This window comes from Penicillium subrubescens (assembly GCF_028828155.1).
Source record: "Penicillium subrubescens strain IBT 31985 chromosome Unknown utg000002l_segment0_segment0, whole genome shotgun sequence".
Taxonomy (NCBI): Eukaryota; Fungi; Ascomycota; class Eurotiomycetes; order Eurotiales; family Aspergillaceae; genus Penicillium; species Penicillium subrubescens.
This window is the reverse complement of record NW_026643152.1, coordinates 6,576,235-6,601,955: the sequence shown is the minus strand read 5'-3', so window position 1 is coordinate 6,601,955 and position 25,721 is coordinate 6,576,235. Positions and strand designations below refer to the sequence as shown.

At 49.5% G+C, this 25,721-nt stretch overlaps 8 protein-coding genes across 8 annotated transcripts; 7 read left to right on the top strand and 1 right to left on the bottom strand.

Moving 5' to 3' along the window:
* Positions 1-2,879: 2,879 nt before the first annotated feature.
* Positions 2,880-3,146, top strand: N7473_003715 (uncharacterized protein; the record flags this gene model as incomplete). Its single annotated transcript, XM_057149655.1, has 1 exon — positions 2,880-3,146. The coding sequence occupies one exon, from the start codon at positions 2,880-2,882 to the stop codon at positions 3,144-3,146; it is 267 nt and encodes an 88-aa protein (XP_057013309.1).
* Positions 3,147-3,558: 412 nt separating this feature from the next.
* On the top strand, positions 3,559-6,595 carry N7473_003714 (ankyrin repeat domain-containing protein; the record flags this gene model as incomplete). The annotated part of the gene is made up of 3 exons (XM_057149654.1): positions 3,559-3,668; positions 3,730-4,833; positions 4,903-6,595. 3 exons carry the CDS (start codon positions 3,559-3,561, stop codon positions 6,593-6,595), a joined length of 2,907 nt encoding a protein of 968 aa, XP_057013308.1.
* An 872-nt stretch (positions 6,596-7,467) lies between these two features.
* Positions 7,468-8,879, top strand: N7473_003713 (uncharacterized protein; the record flags this gene model as incomplete). The annotated part of the gene is made up of 4 exons (XM_057149653.1): positions 7,468-7,792; positions 7,860-8,287; positions 8,342-8,511; positions 8,567-8,879. The coding sequence occupies 4 exons, from the start codon at positions 7,468-7,470 to the stop codon at positions 8,877-8,879; spliced, it is 1,236 nt and encodes a 411-aa protein (XP_057013307.1).
* Positions 8,880-9,237: 358 nt separating this feature from the next.
* N7473_003712 (FMN-dependent alpha-hydroxy acid dehydrogenase family protein) lies at positions 9,238-10,913 on the top strand. Its single transcript, XM_057149652.1, has 3 exons — positions 9,238-9,418; positions 9,468-10,646; positions 10,704-10,913. Exons 1-3 carry the CDS (start codon positions 9,292-9,294, stop codon positions 10,865-10,867), a joined length of 1,470 nt encoding a protein of 489 aa, XP_057013306.1. The 5' UTR covers positions 9,238-9,291; the 3' UTR covers positions 10,868-10,913.
* Positions 10,914-11,010: 97 nt separating this feature from the next.
* Positions 11,011-12,357, bottom strand: N7473_003711 (uncharacterized protein; the record flags this gene model as incomplete). Its single annotated transcript, XM_057149651.1, has 1 exon — positions 11,011-12,357. The coding sequence occupies one exon, from the start codon at positions 12,355-12,357 to the stop codon at positions 11,011-11,013; it is 1,347 nt and encodes a 448-aa protein (XP_057013305.1).
* A 2,744-nt stretch (positions 12,358-15,101) lies between these two features.
* On the top strand, positions 15,102-18,006 carry ampp (aminopeptidase P). The gene is made up of 10 exons (XM_057149650.1): positions 15,102-15,430; positions 15,508-15,567; positions 15,631-15,796; positions 15,849-15,910; positions 15,967-16,188; positions 16,243-16,288; positions 16,344-17,178; positions 17,234-17,318; positions 17,373-17,417; positions 17,468-18,006. The coding sequence occupies exons 1-10, from the start codon at positions 15,247-15,249 to the stop codon at positions 17,713-17,715; spliced, it is 1,953 nt and encodes a 650-aa protein (XP_057013304.1). The 5' UTR covers positions 15,102-15,246; the 3' UTR covers positions 17,716-18,006.
* A 384-nt stretch (positions 18,007-18,390) lies between these two features.
* On the top strand, positions 18,391-22,276 carry N7473_003709 (exocyst subunit SEC8; the record flags this gene model as incomplete). The annotated part of the gene is made up of 6 exons (XM_057149649.1): positions 18,391-18,868; positions 18,957-20,674; positions 20,733-20,868; positions 20,927-21,075; positions 21,135-21,242; positions 21,308-22,276. 6 exons carry the CDS (start codon positions 18,391-18,393, stop codon positions 22,274-22,276), a joined length of 3,558 nt encoding a protein of 1,185 aa, XP_057013303.1.
* A 355-nt stretch (positions 22,277-22,631) lies between these two features.
* On the top strand, positions 22,632-24,304 carry N7473_003708 (putative extracellular cellulase CelA/allergen Asp F7-like). Its single transcript, XM_057149648.1, has 2 exons — positions 22,632-23,645; positions 23,701-24,304. The coding sequence occupies exons 1-2, from the start codon at positions 22,968-22,970 to the stop codon at positions 24,109-24,111; spliced, it is 1,089 nt and encodes a 362-aa protein (XP_057013302.1). The 5' UTR covers positions 22,632-22,967; the 3' UTR covers positions 24,112-24,304.
* The last annotated feature ends 1,417 nt before the right edge of the window (positions 24,305-25,721 follow it).

The following is a 25,721-nucleotide window of genomic DNA, read 5'->3' as shown; positions in this document are numbered from 1 at the left end:
AGAGGACTTTTCAAGGTATGGGCAGGGTCAAACAGTGTTCACATGAGCCCCTAAATAGTGGTGTCGCGCTGTCGTTGGGTGTGCATATGTTCTTTCTCAAGCGATATGGCGGCACCTAAATCTTTCGCCGACCTCGATCGCCCTCGGCAGCCTATCCCACAAGGGAATCATATTCTCAGTTTCATCTGGATGACAACATGGGGTAATAGTGTGGGCCATGCGATGAGGAATTCCTCTTCTCCTTTGTCATGCATTCTCCCCCATGCTCCTAGGCATAACCTTTATGTATGTGAGAAGAGGAATTCCTCATCGCATGGCCCACACTATTACCCCATGTTGTCATCCAGATGAAACTGAGAATATGATGTCCTTGTGGGAAAAGCTTCCAACGGTGATCGAAGTCAGGGAAAGATTTAGATGCCCTCATATAGACATCGAAAAACAGATATATACATACCTAACAACAGCGCAACACCACTACTAGGAACACACATGAACGCTATCTGGCTATCCCCATATCTCGAAAGGCAAGATGAAAATTTTAAATCAACTTTCTCTCAGACTTGTTCGAGAAGGTTGTAAAAGTCGGGCTGGAGGTCTCAGTCATAAATCCATGATTCTCTGGAGTCGGAGCCTGTTGTGCGACGGGCTAAGGTGTTGAGCAAGCTGCTCAGGAAAGACGAAGAGAGAGTAAGAGAGAGGAATCAGGCTGAAGTCCTGCTCTGATGATAATAACGGCTATCTCACATATTCAGAAGGTGAATCACCTGTATTACCCGCCTCGAGAACTTTTATCAATCACAATGGCTGATCCACTTTCAATTGCATCAGGGATCGCCGGACTACTTTCGTTTGGTATTCAAGTCACCCAATCTCTGGTCAATTTCTACAACACATACAGGGACCGAGATTCCGACCTTGCAAAGGTTACGCAGAACCTAGATAATCTTCAAAGCAGCTTCGAGCCCTTGATGCTGCAGTAGAGCAACGCCGGTTGCAGGCCGACACGCAAGGCCTACTCTAAGAAGTCGAGAAGGCGGTACGGAAATGCGAGGAAATAATCACCGAGCTAGAGAGCGAGTGTGAGACATTCCACAAAGACTCGGCCGTTGGTTTAAAGGATCGTATCAAGGTTGCCGGGCGTCGCGCGGCCTGTCCATTTCGGAAAAGTACATTACAGAAGCTCGAAGAAAATATCAGCGATATACGTGAAAACCTGTTATTCGCACTCAACGTCTTGCAGCTCAGGAGCCAGGGTTAGATCTAAGATGGCCTATCGGAAGTCAAATTACTTCTCGAGCGAACAAATGCTAGCTAGGTCTCTCTGGCGATTCGTGGCTGGCTTATAGCGCCGGATGTATCTCTCAACCACAATACTACGTATTTAAAATGTCATCTAAGCATAGGTCTATAGCTTGTCAACGGCTATCAATTTGAGACTTGTCTAGAGGAACCTAATTCCTTCCTTTGGCTGAATGGTTTCACCGGGTATGGCAAATCGGTCCTCTGCTCAACCGAATTTAGGTATACATTCCGGGAGCAGAGATATAAACACAGAGTAGGAATCGTATTATTCTACTTTTCCTTCAGCGATAAGGCAAAGCAAGACGATGACGGTATATTACGCGTATTGCTGTTGCAGCTATCGGTACAGCTACAAGACAGCCTGAGGGGTCTAGAACAAGTATATAAAGTGTATAAATTAGGGTCTCCTCTAGTTGATGCGCTGCTTAAGTTACTGCGATCCTTCTTTAAAAGATTCCGCGATACCTGTATTCTACTCGATGCACTAGATGAGAGACCTCGAGACAGCAAAAGGGAAGGCGTCTTAAGAGCGATACAAGTAATACGCACCTGGTCGATACCAGGTGCCTATCTTTTAATAACGAGTCGCAACGAGCTAGATATCCGTGAATCTCTAGAGCCTCCCTATAACTAAGATCTTCCGCTTAGGAACTCAAAAGTCGACAGAGATATCGTAAACTTTGTCTCTTATCAGCTCAAGACTAACACGAAACTCCAGAAATGGAAAGCGCGCTATAACGAGATCCGGACAAAACTGATAATAGGTGCGCAGGGAATGTAAGTTTTTAACTATAAAAAGCAGTCTCCGTTCTTTTTGGCTAATATTGTATATAGGTTTAGATAGGTCTAATGCCAGTTTAACGCACTTAGGCGAGCGCGAAACCGAAACCAGCTTGATAAATGCCTACGCACACAACCCCGTGATTTAGATGAAACATACGAGCGAATCTTGTGTAGCATCAGAGAGGAATATGTTAACGACGTGTGGCGGGTTTTGACTTTGCTCTGCTTCTCTAATCGACCACTTACTATTGACGAGCTCATCGACGCACACGCTATTGATCTAAATGAGCCACCACACCTTGATCGGGACGGCCGTTCGTACGACCAGGATGATCTGGTCGACATCTGCCTTGGGCTTATTGAGGTCGCAGCCACCGAAGACACTGGGCAAAAAAATCTTGGCTGCTCGTATAGTACGTTTCTCCGTTCACGAGTATCTTCAATCAGACTGTTTTCTACAACAAAACTCAAGAATGTTCGCCATGCGAAGTGCGCCTTCGAATACCGAAATAGCCCAGATCTGCCTAGTCTATCTCCTCGAGCCATCTCTCTACAGGGAACTATCAGAAGAGGAGGATCTCACGGAGCACCCCTTTGCTCGTTTCGCAGCTAAGCACTGGTTTCATCATTATTCAAACTCAAATGAAGGGAAGTCCGAGATTGAACCACTGGTGCTAAGGCTTTTCAAAGACAACCCATATTCTTTCGCGGCATGGATAGGGATACATGGCATCGACCAACCATAGAGGGCAGATGTGAATTATAAGCGCCCTAATCAACCTCTTACGGAGATGTCCTTGCCTCTGTACTACGCAGCGTCGTTTGGATTAGAATTCGTCCTAGACAGTATCTTGCAAGTTCATCATAGCAACGTGAGTTCATCGGAAATCGTGAACGCTCAAGGTGGATTATACGGCAATACACTTCAGGCCGCAGCAGGTGGATATAATGAAAGGGTGGTGCAGATGCTGCTGGATCTAGGTGCCGATGTTAACGCCCAGGGTGGATACTATGGTAATGCACTCCAGGCCGCGAAAGGGTATTGCAGATGCTGTTGAATCGAGGAGCCGGCAGTCACGCCGATCTTTAATTATGACCAGTATTTGAAACTTCTTTAGTGAGCTTAGATACGTTGCTTTCAGAGAAACAGGATTGTATAATTCCTTATATTTACAGTTCAACTTTACGAGATTTTTCGCAGCGTCTAGAGAGGCTCCGGATCAACGAATCCACCGTTGTAGGCCCGGAGCTCTGTGGGCCCTCGAATCCATAGGACGAGCTTAAAGGTCGCTTGTAGTAGTACTCCGTACTTGAAAGGAGGAAATGAGACTAATCCTATGATCCTATCAGCGCTTTGCTTTTCATGCAGTTCAAGTCACCTGAGAGCGGGGTCCAGTCAGCCTCAGCCATAATGCTCACGACTCCTATCTTAGACGCCTCAAACAAGCTCTGATATTGTGGAACCACAAAATGAGCTTTGGATTTAGCGTTGGCGACTTTCTTGCCGTAATAAACCTCGCTAATAAAATCAGAAAGGACTTTGCCGGGGCGCCCGATCACTTCAAGGCCATTTCTGACGAGTCGGTGATTTATTCTCTGTGTTTTTGACCCACAATACTGACTGATACTACTTTCCTTTAGAGTTCGAAACCTGTCATTTGTTGTACAGGATGTCGAAATCGACGTGTCCAGCAAGGAGCTCGATATCAAGCAGCAGACCGAGCTCCAAGGAATAGCGAAGAGCTGTCGCACTGTTCTCAGCGAGCTTGAAAACATGATCGATACTTACAGAGACTTGGATGGTACTGGTGATACAAAGAGAAGCATTGCGAGACGGACATGGAGACGATTGAAATGGGAACCGAGTGAGATTCAGGAACTTCGGCAACGGATAATCAGTAACATTGCACTTCTTGATGCGTTCAACGGACGAATGACTCGGAATAGCATCCGAAACCTCGTGCAACATCAAGATGAGCAAAAGCATCAAGCGTTGCTGAATTGGCTCTCCCCTTCAGATTATGGCGCACAACAGACGGACTATATTGCACGACGCCAACCAGGGACTGGTCAGTGGCTTTTGGACTCTCCCGAATTTCAATATTGGATCTCGGGCTCAAAGCAGACACTATTCTGCCCAGGTATTCCTGGGGCTGGGAAAACAATTTTGACGTCTATCGTGGTTCAAGAGCTCTACGAGCAACAAAAAACTGATAGGACCGTTGGCATCGCTTATCTATACTGCAACTTTCGGCTCCGGCATGAGCAAGGGCTTGCACATCTACTCGCAAGCCTTTCGAGACAATTAGCTCAAGGTCAACCAGTATTGCCGAGTGCCTTACCTTGGATGTACGAAGAGCATAATCCTCAGGGCACAAGACCTTCCGTCGAAGAGCTTTGCAGGGTGCTGGATTCTCTCGCCCAGACAGGGGGGTTCTCGAAAGTCTTTATTATAATTGATGCCCTGGACGAATGCGATGTATCAAACCGATCATGTTCGAGATTGTTGGATTCGATCTTCAACCTTCAATCCGAGTGCAACGTGAACATTTTTGCAACTTCACGCTTCATACCAGAAATTACTGAGAGGTTCAAAGGAATGCCAACGCTTGAGATCCGCGCAAGCAAAGAAGACGTCACAAGGTATCTTCGAGACAATTTATCAATTCTGCCGTCCTTTGTGTCTAGAAATCAGGACTTACAGGAAGAGATCTCAACCGCGATTACTACTGCTGTTGACGGAATGTGAGTAGTGCTCAAACTGCTTATTCCATCCCCGAGCTTTTGATCATGAATTTAACATTTTTCACGTAGGTTTCTACTCGCCCAGCTCCATCTCAATTCTCTGATCGGCAAACGGTCGCCCAAGGCAATTCGATCCGCTTTGAAAGGGCTTTCCTCAGATGTTGAGAAATACGAGTCTGCATATGATGATGCCATGAACCGTATTCAGGGACAAGTCCCTGACAAAAGTGAAATGGCGATACAGGTACTTGCGTGGATAACTTGTGCCAAAAGACCCCTTACCACTATTGAGCTACAGACTGCTCTTGCTGTAGAGATCGGCGAATCAAAATTTGACCCTGAGAATATCCCCGATATTGTTGACATGGTCTCGGTGTGTGCAGGCTTGGTGACAGTGGACGAGGAGAGCGACGTCATTCGGCTGGTTCATTACACTACGCAAGAATATTTTGAGCGAACTCAGGCGACTTGGTTTCCGAGGGCGCACCACGATATAGGCAGGATATGTATATCGTACCTGTCATTGGACGTCTTCACGGTAGACACTTGGTTGATGAAGACTGAACTTGACACTCATCTATCCATCGATCTCCATGATTTTCAGTGCAATCATCCTCTTTTGGTGTATGCTGGGCACTTCTGGGGTCACCACGTCAACACAAGAGTGCACAGTGATGACTTAGAAACCAGCGACCACCAGATCATTGAGTTTCTCAGCGATGTTTCAAAGGTGAATTCCTGTGTACGAACTCTCTTGTGGTATGAGTTGCCTTCGCATTCGTATTGCCAATGCCATTATCTCAGGACCCGAGGCTACTCTCGTGGATACCCAGTTTCCAGCTCAAAGCTCGCCACCGGTTTACATCTCGCCGTCTGGTTTTTAATGCCACGTGTCATTGAAAAGATGATCTCACGCGGTTGGCCTGTTGACTCCAGAGATTCATCAGGGAGAACACCATTGTTCTGGGCAGCTTGCTTTGGTCTCTCGGATATAGTGTCTCTTTTACTGGAGGCTGGTGCTGATCCTGTAATGAAGGATTACGATGGTGAAACACCATTCCATGCTGCAGCCTGCTTTGAGTCGGTTAATTCGACCAGCATAGTCCGGTCTCTGTTAAGAAAAGCCGCCAATTCACACCTAAAAGACCTGAAAGGAAACACGCCTCTATGGCGTGCATCTCAACATGGTCAAATAGCATTGGTCAAGCTGTTTCTTGATCATGACCCAAACGTAAATCACGGGTCGGTAGAATTGGATCGGGTGTTGCACGTAGCTGCAGCAAATGGGCACAATGAAGTTGTCAAGCTTCTTCGGGACAGGGGCGCTGACCCGGGGGCTGTAACCGGCGTTGAATACTATCACGGTACACAGATGATACAAACCCCACTTCTTGCCGCATCTATGGAGGGCAAGGAGTCTGTCGTTAAGCTCCTGTTGGGGTGGAATGTTGATGTCGAGGTCAAGAATGAAAATAGTTGCAGTGCACTCTCCATCGCTGCGCTGAGAAATCATGGGGAGGTCGTTCAACTCTTGCTGGAGAAGGGTGCCAATCCCAACTCGCTTGATGATGTGGGCCGCACAGCATTTCATTGGGCTGCTTTTTGGTCCCATAATACAATCCTAGAGTCCCTGGCTGGATACAGTCCTATGGGGCCCAACAAGAGAGATTTCCATGGCCGAACGCCATTGCATGTTGCTTCCGCCCTGGGACACCTACAATCAGTCCTAGCTCTGCTAGCTATGAAGGACACTGATTTGTAAGCTTCAAGACAATTTTGGCCGCACTGCGCTTTCTGATGCTAGAACAAGGGGCTACCATGACATTGTTCGGGCCCTTGAAGACCTGACCAAGACATCGAGTGTTACGAACCTTGACATTCATGAACGTCCACTCATTAGATCATCTGTGAGGTGCGATATTTGCATGGCCGTCATAGAGCCTGCCAAGAATTGGTATCATTGTGTGTTGTGCAGCGATGGGGACTACGACATATGTGATTGGTGTTACCAAGTCGGGGCACGGTGTTTGGACCACGACCATGAACTGGAACGGTATTCCTACTGGGATCATATTACTACTAGATCCTAATGAATCCCACACGGTGTACTACCAAATCCCACCGAGTGACCGGGTGGAAGTCCACCCGGTCACTCGGTGAGCTGTAAACCCTTTCGGGTGGTCAAGCCACCTACAGCGGCTGTCTGAGGAGGTGTATAGCTCATGCTATCAAGGCCGCCCCTCTATTCAAGTCAGAGGAGGCTGTATTCGTGACCTTTTGAGAACGAAGATCCTTTAAAATCCGTGTCAGAAAGTAGTAGTAACTGGAGCATAAATTAAGCAGAAGTGATTCAGAAATCCGAATCAAAAGAGTCATAGCGACAGGATATCATCAGTATGCGATTACTCCCAGCTCGTAAATTGTTTGTACAATCCTCTTGGGAACCCTGAAAATCGGATCAATCGGATCTCGGGCCGAAGCCGAAGCCCCATTTCACGCGGAACTCTCCTTTGCCACTGTCTGATCGGTATCTGGTACATAATTGCTTGACTTGACGTTTGGGCGCTAATTGAATTGATTTTTGGAAAGCCAAATCGTTCCAAAAGGATAGGCAACCAGCTCAAGACTCTAGTCATGTACAACGATATCACGAAGCCTCCACCCCCGCTTCCGACCACGCAGTCAACCGAGATCAAGCCAGGTCTCTCGATTGTGCTGCCCCTCTCACGCCGGGGTCATGGACCAGGTCTTATCGTTCTCGTCCCAGACACGGAGCAGTCTTTGGCAATTATTGACGGCGTTCCATCCCAGTTGATCAAGTGGGCCGAAGAAGGATACACTGTAATCGAGATCCAGAGGCAGGCCCTGATAACGGGGGGAAGAGAAGTGCTCGTAGAGGCTGCTCGAGCGCTGGAAAGCTGCGAGAAGTGCGATACGAAGGACAAAGTTGGTCTGATAGGTAATATAAAACCCGAACACTGTTCTTCCCTTCATGTTTGCTTCTTCCAGTGCTAATCAACTCAAAGCTTACGATCCTGAGCTATGGAACTACGTGGCCCCCACTTTAACATCTGTTCCAACGGTTGTTGGGGCAGTAGTCTACAGCCATGAATCTGAAAGCTCGACCCTAGAACCTGCGGATATTCCAATCCTTCGGCATCTGGCTGGAAAAAAGCCAGAAGCAGCAAAACAGCAAGATCTCGTGAAAGACTTCTATTATCCAAATGCCAAGTCGCATCGCTTTGCAAGCCCTTTCCAGGACCAGTTTGATTACTGGGCGGAGTCCCTTTCCCATACTCGCATTTTGCAATTCCTCAAGCCTATTATGAATGGGCCGTATTTTGATCTTGAGACTATCTGGGATGAGCATACTTACTACGAATTTGCTGATCGATCAGTGGAGCACACAATGAGCACCATGGTGGACCAGCCATATGTGAACCATGTTCCAACGGTTTGTCATTCTTTCCCACGAGCCCCGGGCTTCAACAAGCTAATTAGGTCATAGCTTACCGGTGGAATCGGCCGTGAATCCCTGACAAAATTCTATCGGCACAATTTCATCTTCAACAACTCGGAGGATACCGAACTGGAGCTTATCAGCCGAACTTTGGGAATCGACCGAGTGGTCGATGAGTTTATATTCAAATTTACCCATGACCAAGAACTCGACTGGCTGTAAGTCAAACGAATAAATTCTCTCATTTTTGATGCTAATTGTTACAAATTGTAGACTTCCCGGAGTTCCTCCGACAAACAAATACGTGGAAGTTCCCTTCACAGCCGTTGTTAACGTCCGAGGAGACAGACTCTACCATGAGCATATCTCCTGGGACCAAGGGACAGTGCTTAAACAGGTTGGATTGATGCCCGAGTATCTACCATACCCATATGCTTTACCCGACGGAAGCAAGCCGGGCCCAGGCAAGCAATTTGAGTATCGTGTGCCAGTGGTTGGGATCGAGTCGGCCGAAAAGATGAGGGATAGGAACTCGGTTGCGTCTAACAAGATGTTCGAATTCCGTCTTCGCGAAGTCCCAGAGTGATTATTTAGGCTTTCAATGAGAAATGTATTTCTTTCATGGGACCTTAAGCACCCGATGGCCTGAATGGGTCCAATGGTTGAAACCAAGAATAAACAATGGACCCATAAAGGCCTAATCCCGATTTGAGACATTTTTTCTACTTTGATAGTAGTATCCATAAAGCCCCCGTCCAAATATTCAGCATTTATTGCAATCTACCGGGGTGCTATTGTTCCTTATCTTTGTGACTGCGGTGCCATTCCGATGCCATTCCGCCACGGTGTTCGACCTTCCCCGCGCCTTCACGGATTTAACTTTGCGCCCAGGCCGAGCGGATAAGTTCCCATTTCAAATCCAGAGCTGCCCATTGCCGAGATAACAATCACCCTGAAAAGGAACAGACAGTCAAAGCCTGTATGATCGAGAATCTAAAATGACGAGGAAAGTATCCACGCATGAGATTTCCCAACATGCCAGCGAAGAAGACGTTTGGATCGTCGTCAATGGCAAAGTCTACGATGTGACCAAATTTGCACCAAACCACCCTGGTGGCGCCGACAGTAAGATAAAAACTGATCTCAAGTTATGGATCGTGTCTAACTAAGTTAGTTATCTACCATTTTGCCGGTCGGGATGCATCGAAACCATACAATAGCACTCACTCGCCGTCGTTGATCAAGGAGCTTGACGATCATGTTATTGGTGAGCTGGACACCAGCACCATCACGGGAGAATGGAGCAAAGAGGAAACAGAGCAACGAAAAGCCTTCAACCCGGCCGACGTGACATACCAAAAACCACTTTTGGAAGATATCATCAATCTTGACGACTTCGAGCATGTCGCCATGAACACCCTCAGCCCAAAGTCGTGGGCATATAACAGCGGAGCGGCAAATGATAACTTCACGCGAGATGCAAATCGGTCTTTTTTCAGAGACATTTGGTTCCGCCCAGCTATCATGCGCAATGTGTCAAATGTCAATCTCAGGTCTACCTTATTCGGATGTGACCTCGATATCCCCGTCTACATCTCACCCGTCGGCGCTGCAAAGACGGTATTCGAAGAGGGCGAGTTGGCACTTGCTCGCGGCGCCGCCAACTCTGGGATTCCGTATTGCCTATCTACGATGAGCTCGTACTCTTTGTCGGAAATCCTCGAAGTGACCTCCAAACCAGTGTTCTACCAGCTCTACATCAACAAAGACCGACCAAAGACGGAAGCGCTTGTTCGTCTAGCGCAGGAGTCGGATAAGGTTAAGGCACTGTTTGTGACGGCCGATTTACCTGTCATGTCGAAGCGAGAGGCAGATGAACGTATCAAGCCGGAGGGAAATGCTGTCCTGGTCAAAGTGACGGAAGGCAGTAAGCATGTTGGAAAGAAGAGCGCTGGTCTGGCCAAATCTAATAGCTCTATGATCGACTCTACGCTGAGCTGGAAAGATCTGAAATGGCTGAGAAGCATCACCAATCTTCCGATTCTTGTCAAAGGTGTTCAACGTGCCGAGGATGCTCTGTTGGCGGTGCAAGCTGGATTTGACGGAATCGTTATCAGCAACCATGGAGGTCGGGCTGCGGATACGGCTCCACCGGCTATATTAATTCTTCTGGAGATCCATCGTTACTGCCCAGAGATATTTGGTAAGATCAAGGTGTTGGTGGATGGAGGCTTCCGCCGTGGTTCGGATGTTGTGAAGGCTATTTGTCTCGGCGCCTCGGCCGTGGGCCTGGGTAGACCATTCCAGTACGCACTGGGATATGGACAGGAGGGGGTGGGGCATGCGGTTGAATGTACGTTTGACTGTTAAGTTTGGACGAACACGAACACGAACACTGACTTTTCGATAGTACTCAAGGAGGAGATACAAACATCCGCGCAGCTGGTGGGTATGACGGATTTGATGCGCGATGCTTCACCAACGTACCTCAACACGGCAGGAGTGGAACACTTGTTGCCTCCGAACTACATATCTAGCCAGAAGGGTTTCCTTCGTCGTCTCATCAAGTTGTAAATACTACTACTAGCTCTTAATCGTGGCTCATCGTCATGAAACTGATGGAGTAGTCATTTTCCCTTTGAGTGTCTATAATAAGATAAATCAACGCACGCAATATGCAATATGCTTATGCTCATGCTTCATAAAATGCAAAGCCTTCATGCCATGGACTCTCCCCACGAGACCCACCGTCGTACACATTCATCAACCCTCCGCAGTGCTTCCTTGGCCGCCTGAACTTCAAACCACTCCCGATGCTCCTTCCCACACTCATCACAGCGGCCCAAATCACGCACTCGCAAATCAGCTAGCTCAAGGTGAATCAGTCGTTCCACACGATGAACATGCGGGACCTTCCTCCCTGGTAGGAGAGACGTCGCCAGACTAGCATTGCTACGAGCCCTTTGCCGAGACGCGGGGACCCTCGCAGGAGAAGAAGATGCAGACGACGGAGTGTAAGGGTAGTAACGAATCAAAGTCAAATTGTGAGAGCATTGCCGTGTCCACTCGGCAAGGCGACGGTGCACGTTACTTGTGCGGCCGATTTTCAATCGGATAGATCCTGGAGTGGTTGATGTTGGATTGGTCGCTAGAGCGTTCAGATCTTTGGCTGCGCGTAGAGCATCGCTCACGCTGCGAGGTTGAGCTGGTGGTCTGAGACCGTCATGCGTCTGCGGGGCGGAGGGTAGGATTGAAGATGCGATATCCCTTGGAAGTGGCGGCTGTGCGTTCTTAGCAGTACTTTGGGGAGTCACCCAGAACATGTAGATGTAGCCCTCGTCATCAGCGTTGGAGATAGGCTTGGCCAGCTCTGTGAGAAGGACAGATGTCGTTTGCGGCGAGAGAGTTTTAGGAATCCATGATAGTAGAGATGGAGTATGCGAGGATGATGACGAGTGTCGGTTGTTGGGGAGAGAGGGCCGCGTTGGAGTCTGTGGAGCAGACAGCTGCTGTGTTGTTGAAAACACTCTTATCTGCTGCGGTCGTGGATTTGAAATAGGCCGTTGCCACTGGCCCTGTGAGTGTCGAGTATGTGCAGGCCTTGGAACAGGGGCTGATGGCCTATGATCTTCAGCATCGTCCACGATCTCGAAACAGCAGAACGTTCTCCTGGGGCGACGCTTTTCACTGCAGCCACTTTGGCTCGTCCTCTGCTTCTGTGGTCTCTTGCGAAGCGGCTTATCATTAATCTCGAGGACGCCGAGTCTGTCCATCAGCGTGTCGATACTAGTCCTCGGCTTCACCGGAGTGATAGTGTCATGAAAAGCAGTATTTGAGGACCCTGCTTGATCCTTATGCTGCCAGCAGTACAAGGAAGCCATATCAGGTACTCCATTGCGAGCACCTTTCTTTTGAGGCGTTGAGGCTGGCGATGAAGTCGGAGAAGAAGCTAAAGCGCGGCGACAAGGCCGGCCTTGAGTCGTGATGCCTCTACATGTGGTAGCAGGATTTCGTGAATCTGAGCGTGGCAGCACAGATTCTGGAGTATTTGAAATCTGAGGCATGCGCAGGTTTGAGTTGGAGAAAAGTGAGACTGAGATATAACCGTGAGTAGGTGATGAAGTAGATCTAGTTTGAAGAGACTAATAGACAGAAAGATGACCCTCCAGGGACTTTGAGCCGCCCGCTATGCGATGAGGCACCCAGGAATGCCTCGCCAGACTCGCAACTCCACTTGGAGCACCGTCCGTCGAGTCGACCAAGACCAAGTTAGGCGCCAAAGGGATGTTATTTTTATTTTTCGTGACGTGCACCGCCTCCTGTGGCGGTGCGGGGCTACGCCTGACGCGGAAACATGTCAACAGACTGCCGCCTGCTGGAGAGGTATGATTGGCTATCTGTACATCCTCAATCCTATCCGGGAGAAACACTGTAGGCCAAACCCAGTGAACTGATGTATTACTGTGCTATTAATTTTAGCTACAACACCCTCCTAAAATCTAGGCAGTTCCCGAGAGACGGAATCAATTCGATAGGTCACGTGATATACGCGCTCATCGACTTAAAAGTTCGGCTGAGGCTACTCGCGTGCCAACTTCCAAGTGCTTTCGCAAGACAGACTAATCCAAATTCGGATATATCGGATAACAGATGCATGGAAGACCTAGATATCCTTGTCATACCTACTTAGCTTTTTACTTTAGATATTAGAAGGACTGTTCAAAAGACATTCAGAAAGATCTTTTATAAAAGGCAAAATTAAAGTATGTATGTCCATATTGCAAAACCGTTTCTTCAGTCTAGATATCAAGGATCCTGTGTGCCTATTCTCCACTAAATCCCAAAATAGAATAGCCTGTCGTGTGAAGGTTGACTCGCAACATGGCATCATGGGTCTGAGAGATTTGAAACCGGTCTTTTAAGTGCAGGAATTTGGATTCAATCTACTTCGGAACAAAAGCTAGTTTTTGGGTTGTATTGAAAGTCCCGGTGAGAACCACCAGCTTGATTTGCGAGGTATATACCCAAGCGTTCCTATCCAATTTCTATACATAACCTTTTTGAGCCTGTCTTCTGTGAGATAGGCAAGATTGCAGGACCGCAACTCTTCTGACGATCGAGGTGACGCATTTTCAAAATAGACTCGACCGCTGGTCTTTTCATGACATGTTCTCGATCTCACTTTGCCCGTATGGACACGTTCCGATAATTTGGCATGTCGTTTCCAATGGGGATCTTTTGGAGATAAACTAGCACCGAGGTTGAACCACTTGGTGATGATCAGGGCCGGCCTGGTCCCATATTCGCAAACTTCGATACAAAACTCTGTTTTGCACCGGCCACACGTATAATTGGATAAAGAAGCATGTTTCCTGGCTCAGTAAGCCCTCACAGCGGGGTTGATCAACCTGGCAAGCTCTTTCCGAGGGACGTGCATGCAAATAAACATAGTTAAGGGAGGTTCCCCCCATGTTTGACGTGGTGCACTTGGGTTGCAATACAATAGATATCCTGTATGACTGGGAACAGACAGTATTTCTTGAATCCGTAGAGCAAGACCCGGAGGCTCACCACAAATCTGTGCGTCGATCGAAAACAGCGAGGTCTTGTCCGGACTAGCAGACTTTTCGGGGTAGCATTGAACTTGAGTGTAGCATATAGCCTCCGTGCTGATTCCAAACTGCGGACCATGATAGAATCTCTTCATGGAAAGCTGGAGGTGTAGGAAGTAAACTTGGTAACAGACATTGCACTACGGACTCGCACTGAATTTCAACGCTAGTAACGGATGATGACTCCATTTTGATAAGCACAAAAGATGATCGGCGTCATCCTCAAAGATCGAGCGGGGACCAAAGTCTTTCGTGGCATCATATTTGTGAAAAAGGTGACAAACGTAGCAAATAAAGTAATTCGAGAGATCTCGTTCCAGGCAATTCAAAAGGGGAAGTTTGTTTCTTCCTTATGGCAGCATGGAGTGATTCCGGCGGTGTAACACAGCAAAGTGACGATGGTTGCACAGGGAGACGCAGACCACATCAATCAGAGGGAGGTAATCGGATAATAACGGCAATAGCTCGACAGGTAATTCCGCTAGCGTGCTCTGATTGGGGGTTTCAGAGAGTCGAGTATCATTTCTCCCCAATTGCGATACTAAGAAGAAAAGACTGCGGAAAGCGACTGCACATCGGGTCGGTAGGGATGTTGAGCTGACACTGATCAAAAGTGGTCAAGTTGATGCTAGCAGGTGACGAAAGATTAGAGGAGAGAGAGAGAGAGAGAGAGAGAGAGCCCAGGAAGTTAGAGTTTAGTAATAGCAACTCATACCTATGGATGTTGAGTAGCGTCCGAGAAAGACGGTGTTTGATGATTGAATAGACAGAAAGGAAGACGTTTAGGTAGGAGACAAGGTTAAGGACTGTTGCTCGGGTTTCGCATAGATATAGTTAATTTCATCTAGCATTTGAAAGTGTTTTGTTATGATATTATGCAACTTTGGATGTTTTGCATGATATATACGCGACAGGTCCTGGTAGTTGATGGAATCAAGGCATCGTCTGAGCTAGCGGTCACGGGACAAAGACCGCCTGTCGAGTCTTTGTTTATCGAATTTGCATCTTAGAGTTACTTTATTAAACCGTTTGACCTCACAGCTCCTCCAACAGCATTTGATATCATGCTGCTTTGAAATGGAATCGCTCCACAATTGCAAACATGACAACACGGGCAGAGTGGGCCGGTGGATGAGTTGACCGGCTATCGTCGCCCTATGAGCAACCTCGCCGCTTGCAACAGATACCAGAGGCCACTCACACGACCGGTCCGACTGTAGCCACCCCGAGCTCGTTATCAACCGGCTTTATCATCGGTCACCCCTCCTTTTAGGTTCTCCTCCCCCCGCGAGGCTCATCACCTTTTTCCCTCTGTCGCGCATTTTTACTGTGACGGCGTCCATGCTCCTCTCCCGCACGATTCGCCTACCCCGGACACCCCTGCGATCGTTGAGTCCCCTCCAACCTTCAAGGTTCTTCTCCAATTCACGTCCTCGGTTTATAATCGACATGGGGACTGTGGACACGACAGATCGGCTGTCGCAGTTGCGACAGCTGATGAAGGAGCACAAGGTGGATGTTTACAGTATGTCACTACATTCGCCATCTCTGTTCGGCAGCGTTTACATATTCCCGAGGATCCTGCTAACACTTTTCTTAAAGTCGTTCCCTCAGAAGATAGCCACCAGTCCGAGTACATTGCACCCTGCGACGGACGCCGAGGTTAGCGATCACCAGCCCTTTTGATCTTCCCAGTCTGGCGACTCACTATTTCTTCAATTGCAGAATTCATTTCCGGTTTCTCTGGCTCCGCCGGTACTGCGATCATCTCCCTAAGCAAAGCTGCCCTCTCCACCGATGGACGCTACTTCAACCAAGCCGCGAAGCAGCTGGATAGCAATTGGCACCTTCTGAAGCGGGGCATTGAGGGCGTCCCCACCTGGCAGGAATGGTATGGGCGATACTTCGACGGAGCTTGGACATGATACTGAATAATGCTATAGGACGACCGAGCAGGCTCAGGGCGGCAAGGCCGTGGGTGTTGACCCATCCTTGATCACGGCCTGTAAGCAGAATTCTTATCTTTTGCAAGTTTCACCACTGACAACCACCGTTACTCAGCCGGCGCGCGCAAGCTTGCGGAGACTCTCGAGAAGAATGGATCGTCTTTGGTGGGAATTCAACAGAACTTGGTCGACCTGGTTTGGGGCAAGGACCGTCCCTCGCGGCCTCGTGAGAAGGTGCGCGTACACCCGGTGAAGTATGCCGGCAAGCCGTTCCAGGAGAAGGTGGCCGAGCTGCGCAAGGAGCTGGAGACGAAGAAAAAGGCCGGAATCGTGATCTGTATGGTGGTCCCACTCTCATATATAATGCCCGCCCGCTAACCGTGAATGCCAGCCATGCTTGATGAGATCGCGTGGTTGTTCAACCTGAGAGGAAGCGAGTAAGGATTTCTCGCCAACGGAAGTGAATCATGGGCAGCCGCTGACTTGAAACAGCATCCCCTATAACCCTGTGTTCTTCTCATACGCTATCATCACCCCTAATACCGCCGAGCTTTACGTCGAGGCGGACAAGCTTACCCCAGAGGTGACCGCTCAGTTGGGACAGGACGTGATTGTTAAGCCATACGATTCCATCTTCGCTGACGCCAAGGCTCTCAGCACGGCGCGCAGCCAGTCAACTGATGAGGCACCTAAGAAGTTCCTCCTGTCCAACAAGGCCTCTTGGGCTCTGAGCCTCAACCTTGGTGGAGAGGAACAGGTTGAGGAGACTCGCAGCCCCATCGGTGATGCCAAGGCCGTCAAGAACGAGGCTGAGCTGGAGGGCATGCGCGCCTGTCACATTCGTGATGGCGCTGCCTTGACCGAGTACTTTGCCTGGCTTGAGAATGAGCTGGTTAACAAGAAGACTGTCCTGGATGAAGTCGATGCTGCCGATAAGCTGGAGCAGATTCGCACCAAGCACGAGCTCTTTGCTGGTCTGTCATTCGATACCATCTCTTCTACCGGCCCCAATGGCGCCGTGATTCACTACAAGCCCGAGAAGGGAAGCTGCTCGATTATTGACCCCACTGCCATTTATCTCTGTGACTCTGGCTGTCAGTACCTGGATGGAACCACTGACACCACCCGCACATTCCACTTCGGCCAGCCTACCGAGTTCGAGAAGCAGGCATTCACCTTGGTTCTGAAGGGTCTCATTGCCATTGACACCGCTGTGTTCCCCAAGGGCACCAGTGGCTTTGCTATTGATGTATTGGCTCGCCAGTTCCTGTGGAAGGAAGGCCTGGACTATCTCCACGGCACTGGCCACGGTGTTGGCTCCTACCTGGTGATTAAACGGAGAACCCCCGATGTTGTATTGACAGCATGCTGACCTATATTAGAACGTCCACGAGGGCCCCATGGGCATCGGTACCCGCGTCCAGTACACCGAGGTTCCCATTGCTGCCGGAAACGTCATTTCGGATGGTAAGAAGCCCCATTTCCTTGCAGCTCTACGAAGATACTGACCAATGATCCTAGAACCCGGATACTACGAGGACGGCAAGTTCGGCATTCGCATTGAGAGTAAGTCTCACTACTCTGTCCACAACCAACGAATACTAATTGTTTTGCAGACATTGTCATGGCCCGTGAGGTCAACACCCCCCACAAGTTTGGTGACAAGCAGTGGCTCGGCTTCGAGCACGTTACCATGACTCCCATTGGCCGCAATCTCATCGAGCCCTCTCTGTTGACCGATGCCGAGCTCAAGTGGGTGAACGATTACCACGCTGAGGTCTGGGACAAGACGCACCACTACTTCAACGAGGATGAGCTGTCGCGGAAGTGGCTTGAGCGCGAGACCCAGCCCATCTCGAAGTAGAACACTGCCAGGGGCCTGTTGTTATTTAAAACGAGGATGGGAGATGGGGGATCTCGCTGGTGCGGAGATGACAAGCACATTGTCTATTACGTTCGGATACCTTCATATACAAAATTCTTCTCTTGAACAGACCTCGCATATGCATGCGTGTCTCCATCCGCTTGTTCTCGCCGGGTCTGCTTGAGGGTTAATAGCAAGTGATGGAGGACTGGGCCAATGAAGAGAGTATGGCGTTTCCTCAGCGTAAATTTAGCTCTAGCTCCGTAAATTTCCGTTGCATAGATAGACAACATGTTTGTAAAGTCGGAATTCTGAGTTCTGTCTCTTACTTAGTATACCACCTCTTTGGTGCTACCTGGCCCGCGGAATGCGGCCCACGACAAGCTTATGTGGGCCCTCCGAACACTTGGAACTTCCCCATCCCGCGCCCAACGCTGTTCAGCCATTCCTCCCCCACGAACATCCTGACATTGTTGTCCTAAGTGGTGCACCCAATCGCGCACCTAAGAATGGTCACTATCAACCTCACACACTCGCCGCGCAGAAGCCACATTACCTGAAGACTCGAATCCACACCCACTCACAACCCATCCGCCCCACGCCCCTTGTCGTAGCCAACGAACAACTTCCCCAATCGGTCCCCGCACATTTCGATACTGATCTGAAATCTTGGGAATGAGTGGGGGAAGCGGCTACGGCTACGGCTACGGCCCTGGGCAACCCGGCGCCAGCCGGTATGACACTGGTGATAGCAGCTACAGCAATGGCAACATTGGGGGGAACGGATACAATGACCGAGGCTCCGGGAGTACAGGAGGCGGGGCAGGGGGGGATAGAAGGGGGAATCACGATCGCCGCCCCGGTGGCTATGGTGGATTCTATCCTGAGTCTACCCAGCAGCCATCTCTTGCACCTCCGGGACCACCGTCCCCGGAGCGCCGGCGCGATCGGGCAGATCGAGATCGGCAGCAGCAGCCAGCACAGTCTACCTCGCGGTCACGAACAAGGAATGGTGAGGCGGATAGGAGGTATCAGGGTACGAGGGATGATCGCACCCGCGAGGCTCAGCGCTACCAAGAGAGCAGGAGTCGAGAGCCAGTACCTGATACCAGGGTGATGCAGAGCAATACGGCTGAAATGCGATCTGTTGAAGGTTCGTCTGGGCTTATGAGCGCATTTTCGCTTGCAGCTATATGTTACCGAATAGGGTTGTGTTTACTGATATCCTGTTGTGTCTTCAGACGTCCTCGAGTCTATTCAACACGATTGGGATTTTATGACCGATGCCGAATGCATCCCCGTGCAGGTCGCCCTCAGTCTGATGGATACAAGCACCTTGGGCAAGGCAGACCGAGAACCGGATTTCATCAACATGTATAACCAGATTCAGAGAACGCTCAAGGCGATTGTGAACGAGCACCACCAGGGCTTTAATAGTTCTATCGGAACGTACCACATGATCCAGTCTAATATCTCGAGCTCTCAAGGGCGAGTGCGCAATCTGAGGAACTCCCTGGAGGAGGCAAAGTCAGGATTGTTGTCCACGAAGCCAGAGCTGAAGGGGTTGGCTACTTCTTCGCAGAATTACGACGACATTTTGCAACTGTTTGCCCAGATCGAGGAGATCCAGTCACTCCCCGAGAAGCTCGAATCCCGCATCTCTGACAAGCGCTTCCTTGCAGCAGTTGAGGTCTTGCACACTGGGCTCCGGTTACTCCGCCGCTCAGAGCTCGAAGAGATTGGTGCTCTCTCGGACGTTCGTGCATACTTCAACAACCAGGAAACTTCTTTGACAGACATCTTGATTGAGGAGCTGCATGATCACCTATACTTGAAATCTCCGTATTGCTCGGACCGATGGAAGGCGCCGGTCGGGGAAGGAGAATCTAATCCCAGCAGTTGGACGGGAAATCGCTCATGGGAACGACCCGTATACAGTTTCTTGGCCAAGTTTGACGCAACAACTCCAATGGTTGAGGATGCGTCTCGAAATCCCGAGGCAGATACCTTCTCATACATTCAGCTGCTGATTGAAGCACTGAATAAGATGGGTCATCTTGACACTGCCGTGGATCGAATTGCGCAACGTCTACCGGTCGAGCTTTTCGCAGTCGTTGACAAGACAAATGCCGAAGTTGATGCTCGCTATCCTACTCCGAACCGGACATTCTCGTCCCACGATAACCAGCTCAAGTCCAACCTACCAACGGAAACTATCGAGGAACGTGGCCATGTGCTGACCGAGTACCTTTGGGCTCTGTATGCAAAGTTCGAATCTATTGCCGAGGGTCACCGAGTTGTGCATGACGTGATTGCAGCCATTGTCGGACGTGAGGGCGTTGTTAAAAGCGCGACACTCTCTGGTGGATTCAAGGAATTGTGGAAACTCCTGCAAAGCGAAATTCGGTCATTGCTTCATGATTATCTTGCAACTGATGGAGAGACATCTTTCAGGTCTAGAGGGGATGAGGCAGATGCTCGACGACACCTTACTGGGGGTAACCGGGACAGGAACAAGAAAATGTTCAAACTATCCGACATTGAGCAGAGCTCGGAGATGAAGGCCGAGCAAGATGAATTGGACGAGATCCTCCAGCTATCTGTTCCAGGTCTAGTATCCAAGACGCGGCAAAAGACGTCTGTAAACGATGCTTCTCCCTCGAGACAGGGCAATTCAGGAACTGGCCATAAGATCCTGCTTGAGCCTAGTGTTTTCAACATGAGACTTCTCCTACCGTCATCACTGTCCTTCATCCAACGTCTCAAGGATATCGTGCCTGTTGACTCAGATATCTCCATGAGCACCCTGACGTCTTTCCTCGATGACTTCATGGTTAACGTCTTTCTCCCTCAGTTGGACGAGACTATAACCGATCTATGCACGCTCAGCTTCATCGCTGCTGACGCATTTACCGAAGACCCGCAATGGACCAAGGTCTCGCCACGGCCCATTTTCAAGGTAAGTCTGAAATTCCATGGAAATATTGCCAAAAAATTTTAACCAACATATCACATAGGGTACGGTCAAATTCATGTCTATCGTCCGAGAGTTTAGCAAGATGTTGTCTAGCATTCCGCACGATCAGGCATTTACGCAGCTCCTAATCGACCAGATCGTGACTTACTACGACAAGTGCTGCGGGTGGTACAAGGGTAAGCTACAATCAAACTGTGAAGTACTTTTAGGCCCCTATATTAATGGTTAAAATAGCGATGGTTACAAAGGTGTCTGCGCGGAACCACGGCGGCGAAGTACGATTGAAAGCTGCGGCTTCGTTTGCCGAGTCCGGTGACATCCGTGACGTGGTTGAAGAGCTATGGAAAGGAGCCGGTGCGAAGAAGCAGACTCTCATCGATACTGTAAGATATTCACTGCCATACGAATAAATTTTTGCATTGATTCAAACTGACAAGTGTAGGAAATCGATCTTCTTCTCAAGCGGACTGATCAGGTTCCCCTGGAGCCATATGATATCATATCGGATCCTAAGACCGTTGTTGCGTTGTCGCTTTTGTATAACAGCATGGTGAGTAAAATTCGCTCGACTCTACCTCTATACACTTGACCCCAGTCGCTTATCATCTACTATAGCAATGGCTTGGAAGCCACCTTTCGAAGATCAGACTGGTCGTCGATTCATCAACAGAGTCAGATCCGTCAGCCGTGACCGCGAATGGTCGACCATCTCGCCGATGGACTCTCTTTGGAGCCATGAAGCCCAAGCATGACAGCATCAACACGCCTGTATACTTGCCGCTGAATCGTGAAACGGCTGCAGCCTTCGATCAGACTCTCCAGTCCCTCCATGGGCTTGGATCCAACGCTCTCTTGACAATGCACGTCGACATTCGATGTGGTATTATTCACATGCTGACAAAAACCATGTCGGGTCCCAACCCGCCGACCGTACGGGATTCTGTACCCCTGACGCCATCTCCTGGCTCAACCGAGAACTGGTGGCATATCATTATGAATCAACCGACCGCAGCATCACCCACGATTCTCCAATTGAATGGAGACCTGATCAGTTTCGATACCAACATTTCCACCTACTTGGGCTCCGCTGAGCACTGGTTTATTGCGTCAGGCCTGGCACGATTCATCGATCGCGTGTTTGTGGCATGCACCCGTTATATTGGTGCCATGAACGAGAACGGTGCTCTCCGTCTACAGCTGGATGTTCTTGTTCTACAGCAAAACTTGAAGAACATCATCATTGATCCCGCTGCGACAGAAGGAAACGAGTCTGTATCTCAGGAGGTGGTGGCGCTGCCGAGAAGTGCCAAGTTCTTGGACTGGTTCCTAGAGGGGGCGGAGAAGGCCTTGGACTACGCCAAAGAGGAGAAGGAGGCGTTCGCAGCACAGGGCGATAAAGCTCTGGCCGCTGGCAACGGAGAACCCTTCACTTATGATGAGCTCCGAGTTCTTGTGGACTTGTGCTTCTCGGAGATTTCGCGTGGGCCTCGGGGTGCCGAGAGTCGGGAGGACTTTATGGCAGCGAAGAAGGCCAGCGCTGATGCGCTATTACGCCTGAACGAGATAATGTGGGATGCGCGATAGTTGATTATTTTGCTCGCCGGGCCACAGCCTTGGAGTCTTGGACCCTTTTTTGCTATCTTTGGCATCATTCAGTTATTTAGAAAGCGGTGGTCCCCTTTGGACCTTACGAAATCAATTTTGGCCCCATCTTCCCATGCGCAACGTCGAACCAGGATACATTGCAGTCGTGTCTTAGCGTCATTTCCACTTAATCAATTTCTCCGAGCAGCATCTCCACCCCAATAAACTAAAGCGAACTAAACCCGGTCAGGCACGGATCGCACCGTTTTCGGCTTCTTCCGAGCATCAGACAAGGCGCGATGGATCCACGCGTGTTTCAAGTGTCTCGATTTCATTTCTTTTAGTCGCTCCCGACGTAAATTATGTGACCCCTCCAACGGGGTTCTAGATTGGTGGGCTTATTATTGTGCCTAAATTGACGATGATTTATGATGATTAGTTCTGTCCCTTTCTGACTTCTTTCTCCCTTCTCTCGTTGTTTTCTCTTTCGTTTCTTACACTCATCTGTCTGCGACAGTCTTGCCATTCTTTTCCAAGTCTGGGATTCGATATCCAGACGTCCATTCTTTCTAGCTCGGGAATCGTGCTATTAGTCTCTCATTCAATTGCTTCAGTAGCTGCGACATACAACTTTTTGTCTTATCATTGATATACTTTGTTCAGCCGGACTTCTGAAATCCAATTCTACACAATGAAGTACCAACGTCTCGCTTCTCTCGGCGCCGTCCTCTTCGGTGCTGCTGCTACTGTCTCTGCTAAGCACTTGGGCGGGCGTCATGAGCACAATCAGTGCCCCAAGGGCTACACTGTGTCCGTCTATACTAGCTATAGCACTGTGTACCTGACTTCCACTACTTCGGCTGCTCCAGAGATTACCTCCACGTCCTCGCCTGTGGCTGTCGTGGACACCGCAGCTCCTGTCGACACTACCACTGCTGTTGGCGCTGATGCCGCTTCGACTACCTCTTCTACCCCCGTGCCGACTAGCGAGGCCCCCGTCGCCGCTCCTACCCAGGCCACTGTTGCTGTCGTCGCCGAGCTGTCAACTGAGAACGCTGTTGCTGCGGCTGCTACTTCTTCCACCAGCCAGGAGGCTGCTACTTCCACAGCCCAAGCTGCTGCCAGCACCTCTTCTTCGTCTTCCAACACCTCCACCAAGTCTTCTACTTCTTCCTCCTCTGGCTCCACTTCCGGTGAAGCTACCTTCTACGGCGGCAACGTTGCTGGTGGAACCTGCTCTTTCTCCGGATACACCTTGCCCAGCGGTCTTTTCGGTACTGCCTTCTCTGGCGCTGCCTGGAACAATGCTGCCGAGTGCGGTGCTTGCGTTTCCGTCACTGGACCCAAGGGCAACACCATTAAGGCTATGGTATGTCACAATTGAACTCCATCCACGGATCCATATACTAACAACCACCAAACAGATCGTCGACCAATGCCCCGAATGCGCCGCCAGCCACCTCGATCTCTTCCAGAACGCCTTCGCCGAGCTCTCCGACATCTCCGCCGGCATCATCGACATCACCTGGGAATACACATCCTGCGACCTCTCCGGCCCCCTGAAGCTGAAGAACAAGGAGGGTACTTCCCAGTACTGGTTCTCGATGCAAGTTGTCAATGCCAACGAGCCTGTGACCAAGCTCGAGGTTAGCACTGATGGTGGTAGCACCTGGCAAAGCACTACCCGTACTTCTTACAACTACTTTGAGCAGTCTTCTGGATTCGGCGTTGACACTGTTGATGTTCGTGTTACGGGCCAGTCTGGCGCTACCGTTGTGGTGAACAGCGTTGGGTGCTCGTCTGGTTCGGAGATTACTGCTTCTTCGAACCTGTGAATGTGATGTACATTGGAGTATAGTATATACGGGGGTTGTTGGAGTAATAGAGAGAATTGAAGTTTCTAAACTATACAGATTTATCATAGTGAGGTGTGAAGGAGTTGATCAGAGTGTATAAGAGAGGAGGAGCGACAGCTCGCGGTTTCCAAGATTCATGTTTCCTAATACAGTGCTCATAGGTCGGTAAAACATAGAACATGGAAGGATACAGAACACTTTGACCATTGACTAGTATCCAAGCCTAGTACAAGCCAAACTGAAGACGTAAAAGTAGCGAGTTGATTAGAGCTATCCTGGGAACTAACTTAATCAACCTGGTTACTACCTAGCTAGGTAGGTTCAGTGGGCCAAACAAGCCGAATACTCAGCTTTGTGTGATGGACAGACTTAGCCAGGGACTCGCATTTTGAAGCCTGCTGATAGAGGTTGGTTATTTCTCGCGTGTATGGCTACTTCCAAGTTGCACTGGCGTTCTCTGGAGTACACACCTCGCATGGGCAGCTCATCGCTATCGGGAGCTGCTTCAAACCCCTAGACGCTGCAAATGTAAAAGGCGCACAAGGCACAACCTTAAAGTTGCATTGCAGCTGTGCTCCATATAATTTCCATGAACAGCACATCGACACCAGGCCGTCTGGAGGGAAGAACGGAGTCGGGTTTCTGGCCCAACTAGGTTTTTCAGAAGTCGGACTCGACGTCAATATCTAGCTGTTGCGTAGCGAGATATTTCCATGCATTACAATTTCTCAATGCAGGCCAGCTGAAAAAGGTGTCGAGTACACCCTGCTGTGTAGGTGTAAGTAAATTGAATTCAAGTCGGCACCTTCTCTCGCTTCAGAGCCAGAGGTCAGAATGTAAGGTTTATTTCAAACCTGATATAGAGTTGACAGCGCATACGGCACTGCTGGCACGGGAAGCGGAGAAAGGAAAGGGGAAGACTGAGTCAACTGGTCTATTCAGAGCAAGTTGACGAAGACCAAGAGATCTGGAGAACACAGAAGAAGGTGTATAAGGGCCTAAGCATAAAGGTACGGAAACCGGCCTGGATCTGACAGGAAACACCCGGTCAGAATCCTACAAGACCCTCGATGCCAAAGGGTCTATCGAGGTTAGAGGGGTCGAGTGATCAGGAGTCGAGTCATCAAGAGCTTATTTCGGAATATCAAGTGGTGAGCGGAAGTTGAAAGATTTTTCCAGAAAGAGAGCAAGAAAATGATAAGAGCAGCCAATCACAGCAGCTCTCACAAGGACAGAAGTTCATTCTCAGTCCAGAGAAAAATGATGCCATCGTTATGAGCACATCGTAGATATCCATCCACCGTGGGAGAGCCGCTCCTCCCAGTAACTTTTCGACTACTTTTGATGGCGCTGAAACTGAATTTGGACCGCGGCAGTGCTCCATACAGATGTGACGCTGGAAGTGAAAGTAGGAAGTGCACTCGCACACTCGCAAGACACAGAGGGAGCTGCGCATTGTAACGAGCTAGCATAGCCCATCCACCGACTGGTAGAATTTCGCAAGTAGAGGTAGAGCAGTTCCACAAGAGGTCTGTCACGAGCTCTCATAAAGCTTTGGTGGCGTGACATAGATTGAGTGCAGCAAAACA

What these genes read in the sequence shown, in the direction of transcription:
- N7473_003712 (XM_057149652.1), top strand. Translation starts at nt 9,292, where the DNA reads ATGACGAGGAAAGTATCCACGCATGAGATTTCCCAACATGCCAGCGAA. An exon ending in CCACCCTGGTGGCGCCGACA is followed by an intron (nt 9,419 to 9,467) that starts GTAAGATAAAAA and finishes TAACTAAGTTAG; the next exon opens with TTATCTACCATTTTGCCGGT. An exon ending in GGTGGGGCATGCGGTTGAAT is followed by an intron (nt 10,647 to 10,703) that starts GTACGTTTGACT and finishes ACTTTTCGATAG; the next exon opens with TACTCAAGGAGGAGATACAA.
- ampp (XM_057149650.1), top strand. Translation starts at nt 15,247, where the DNA reads ATGCTCCTCTCCCGCACGATTCGCCTACCCCGGACACCCCTGCGATCG. An exon ending in ACCCTGCGACGGACGCCGAG is followed by an intron (nt 15,568 to 15,630) that starts GTTAGCGATCAC and finishes CTTCAATTGCAG; the next exon opens with AATTCATTTCCGGTTTCTCT. An exon ending in GTTCGGCATTCGCATTGAGA is followed by an intron (nt 17,418 to 17,467) that starts GTAAGTCTCACT and finishes ATTGTTTTGCAG; the next exon opens with ACATTGTCATGGCCCGTGAG.
- N7473_003708 (XM_057149648.1), top strand. Translation starts at nt 22,968, where the DNA reads ATGAAGTACCAACGTCTCGCTTCTCTCGGCGCCGTCCTCTTCGGTGCT. An exon ending in GCAACACCATTAAGGCTATG is followed by an intron (nt 23,646 to 23,700) that starts GTATGTCACAAT and finishes ACCACCAAACAG; the next exon opens with ATCGTCGACCAATGCCCCGA.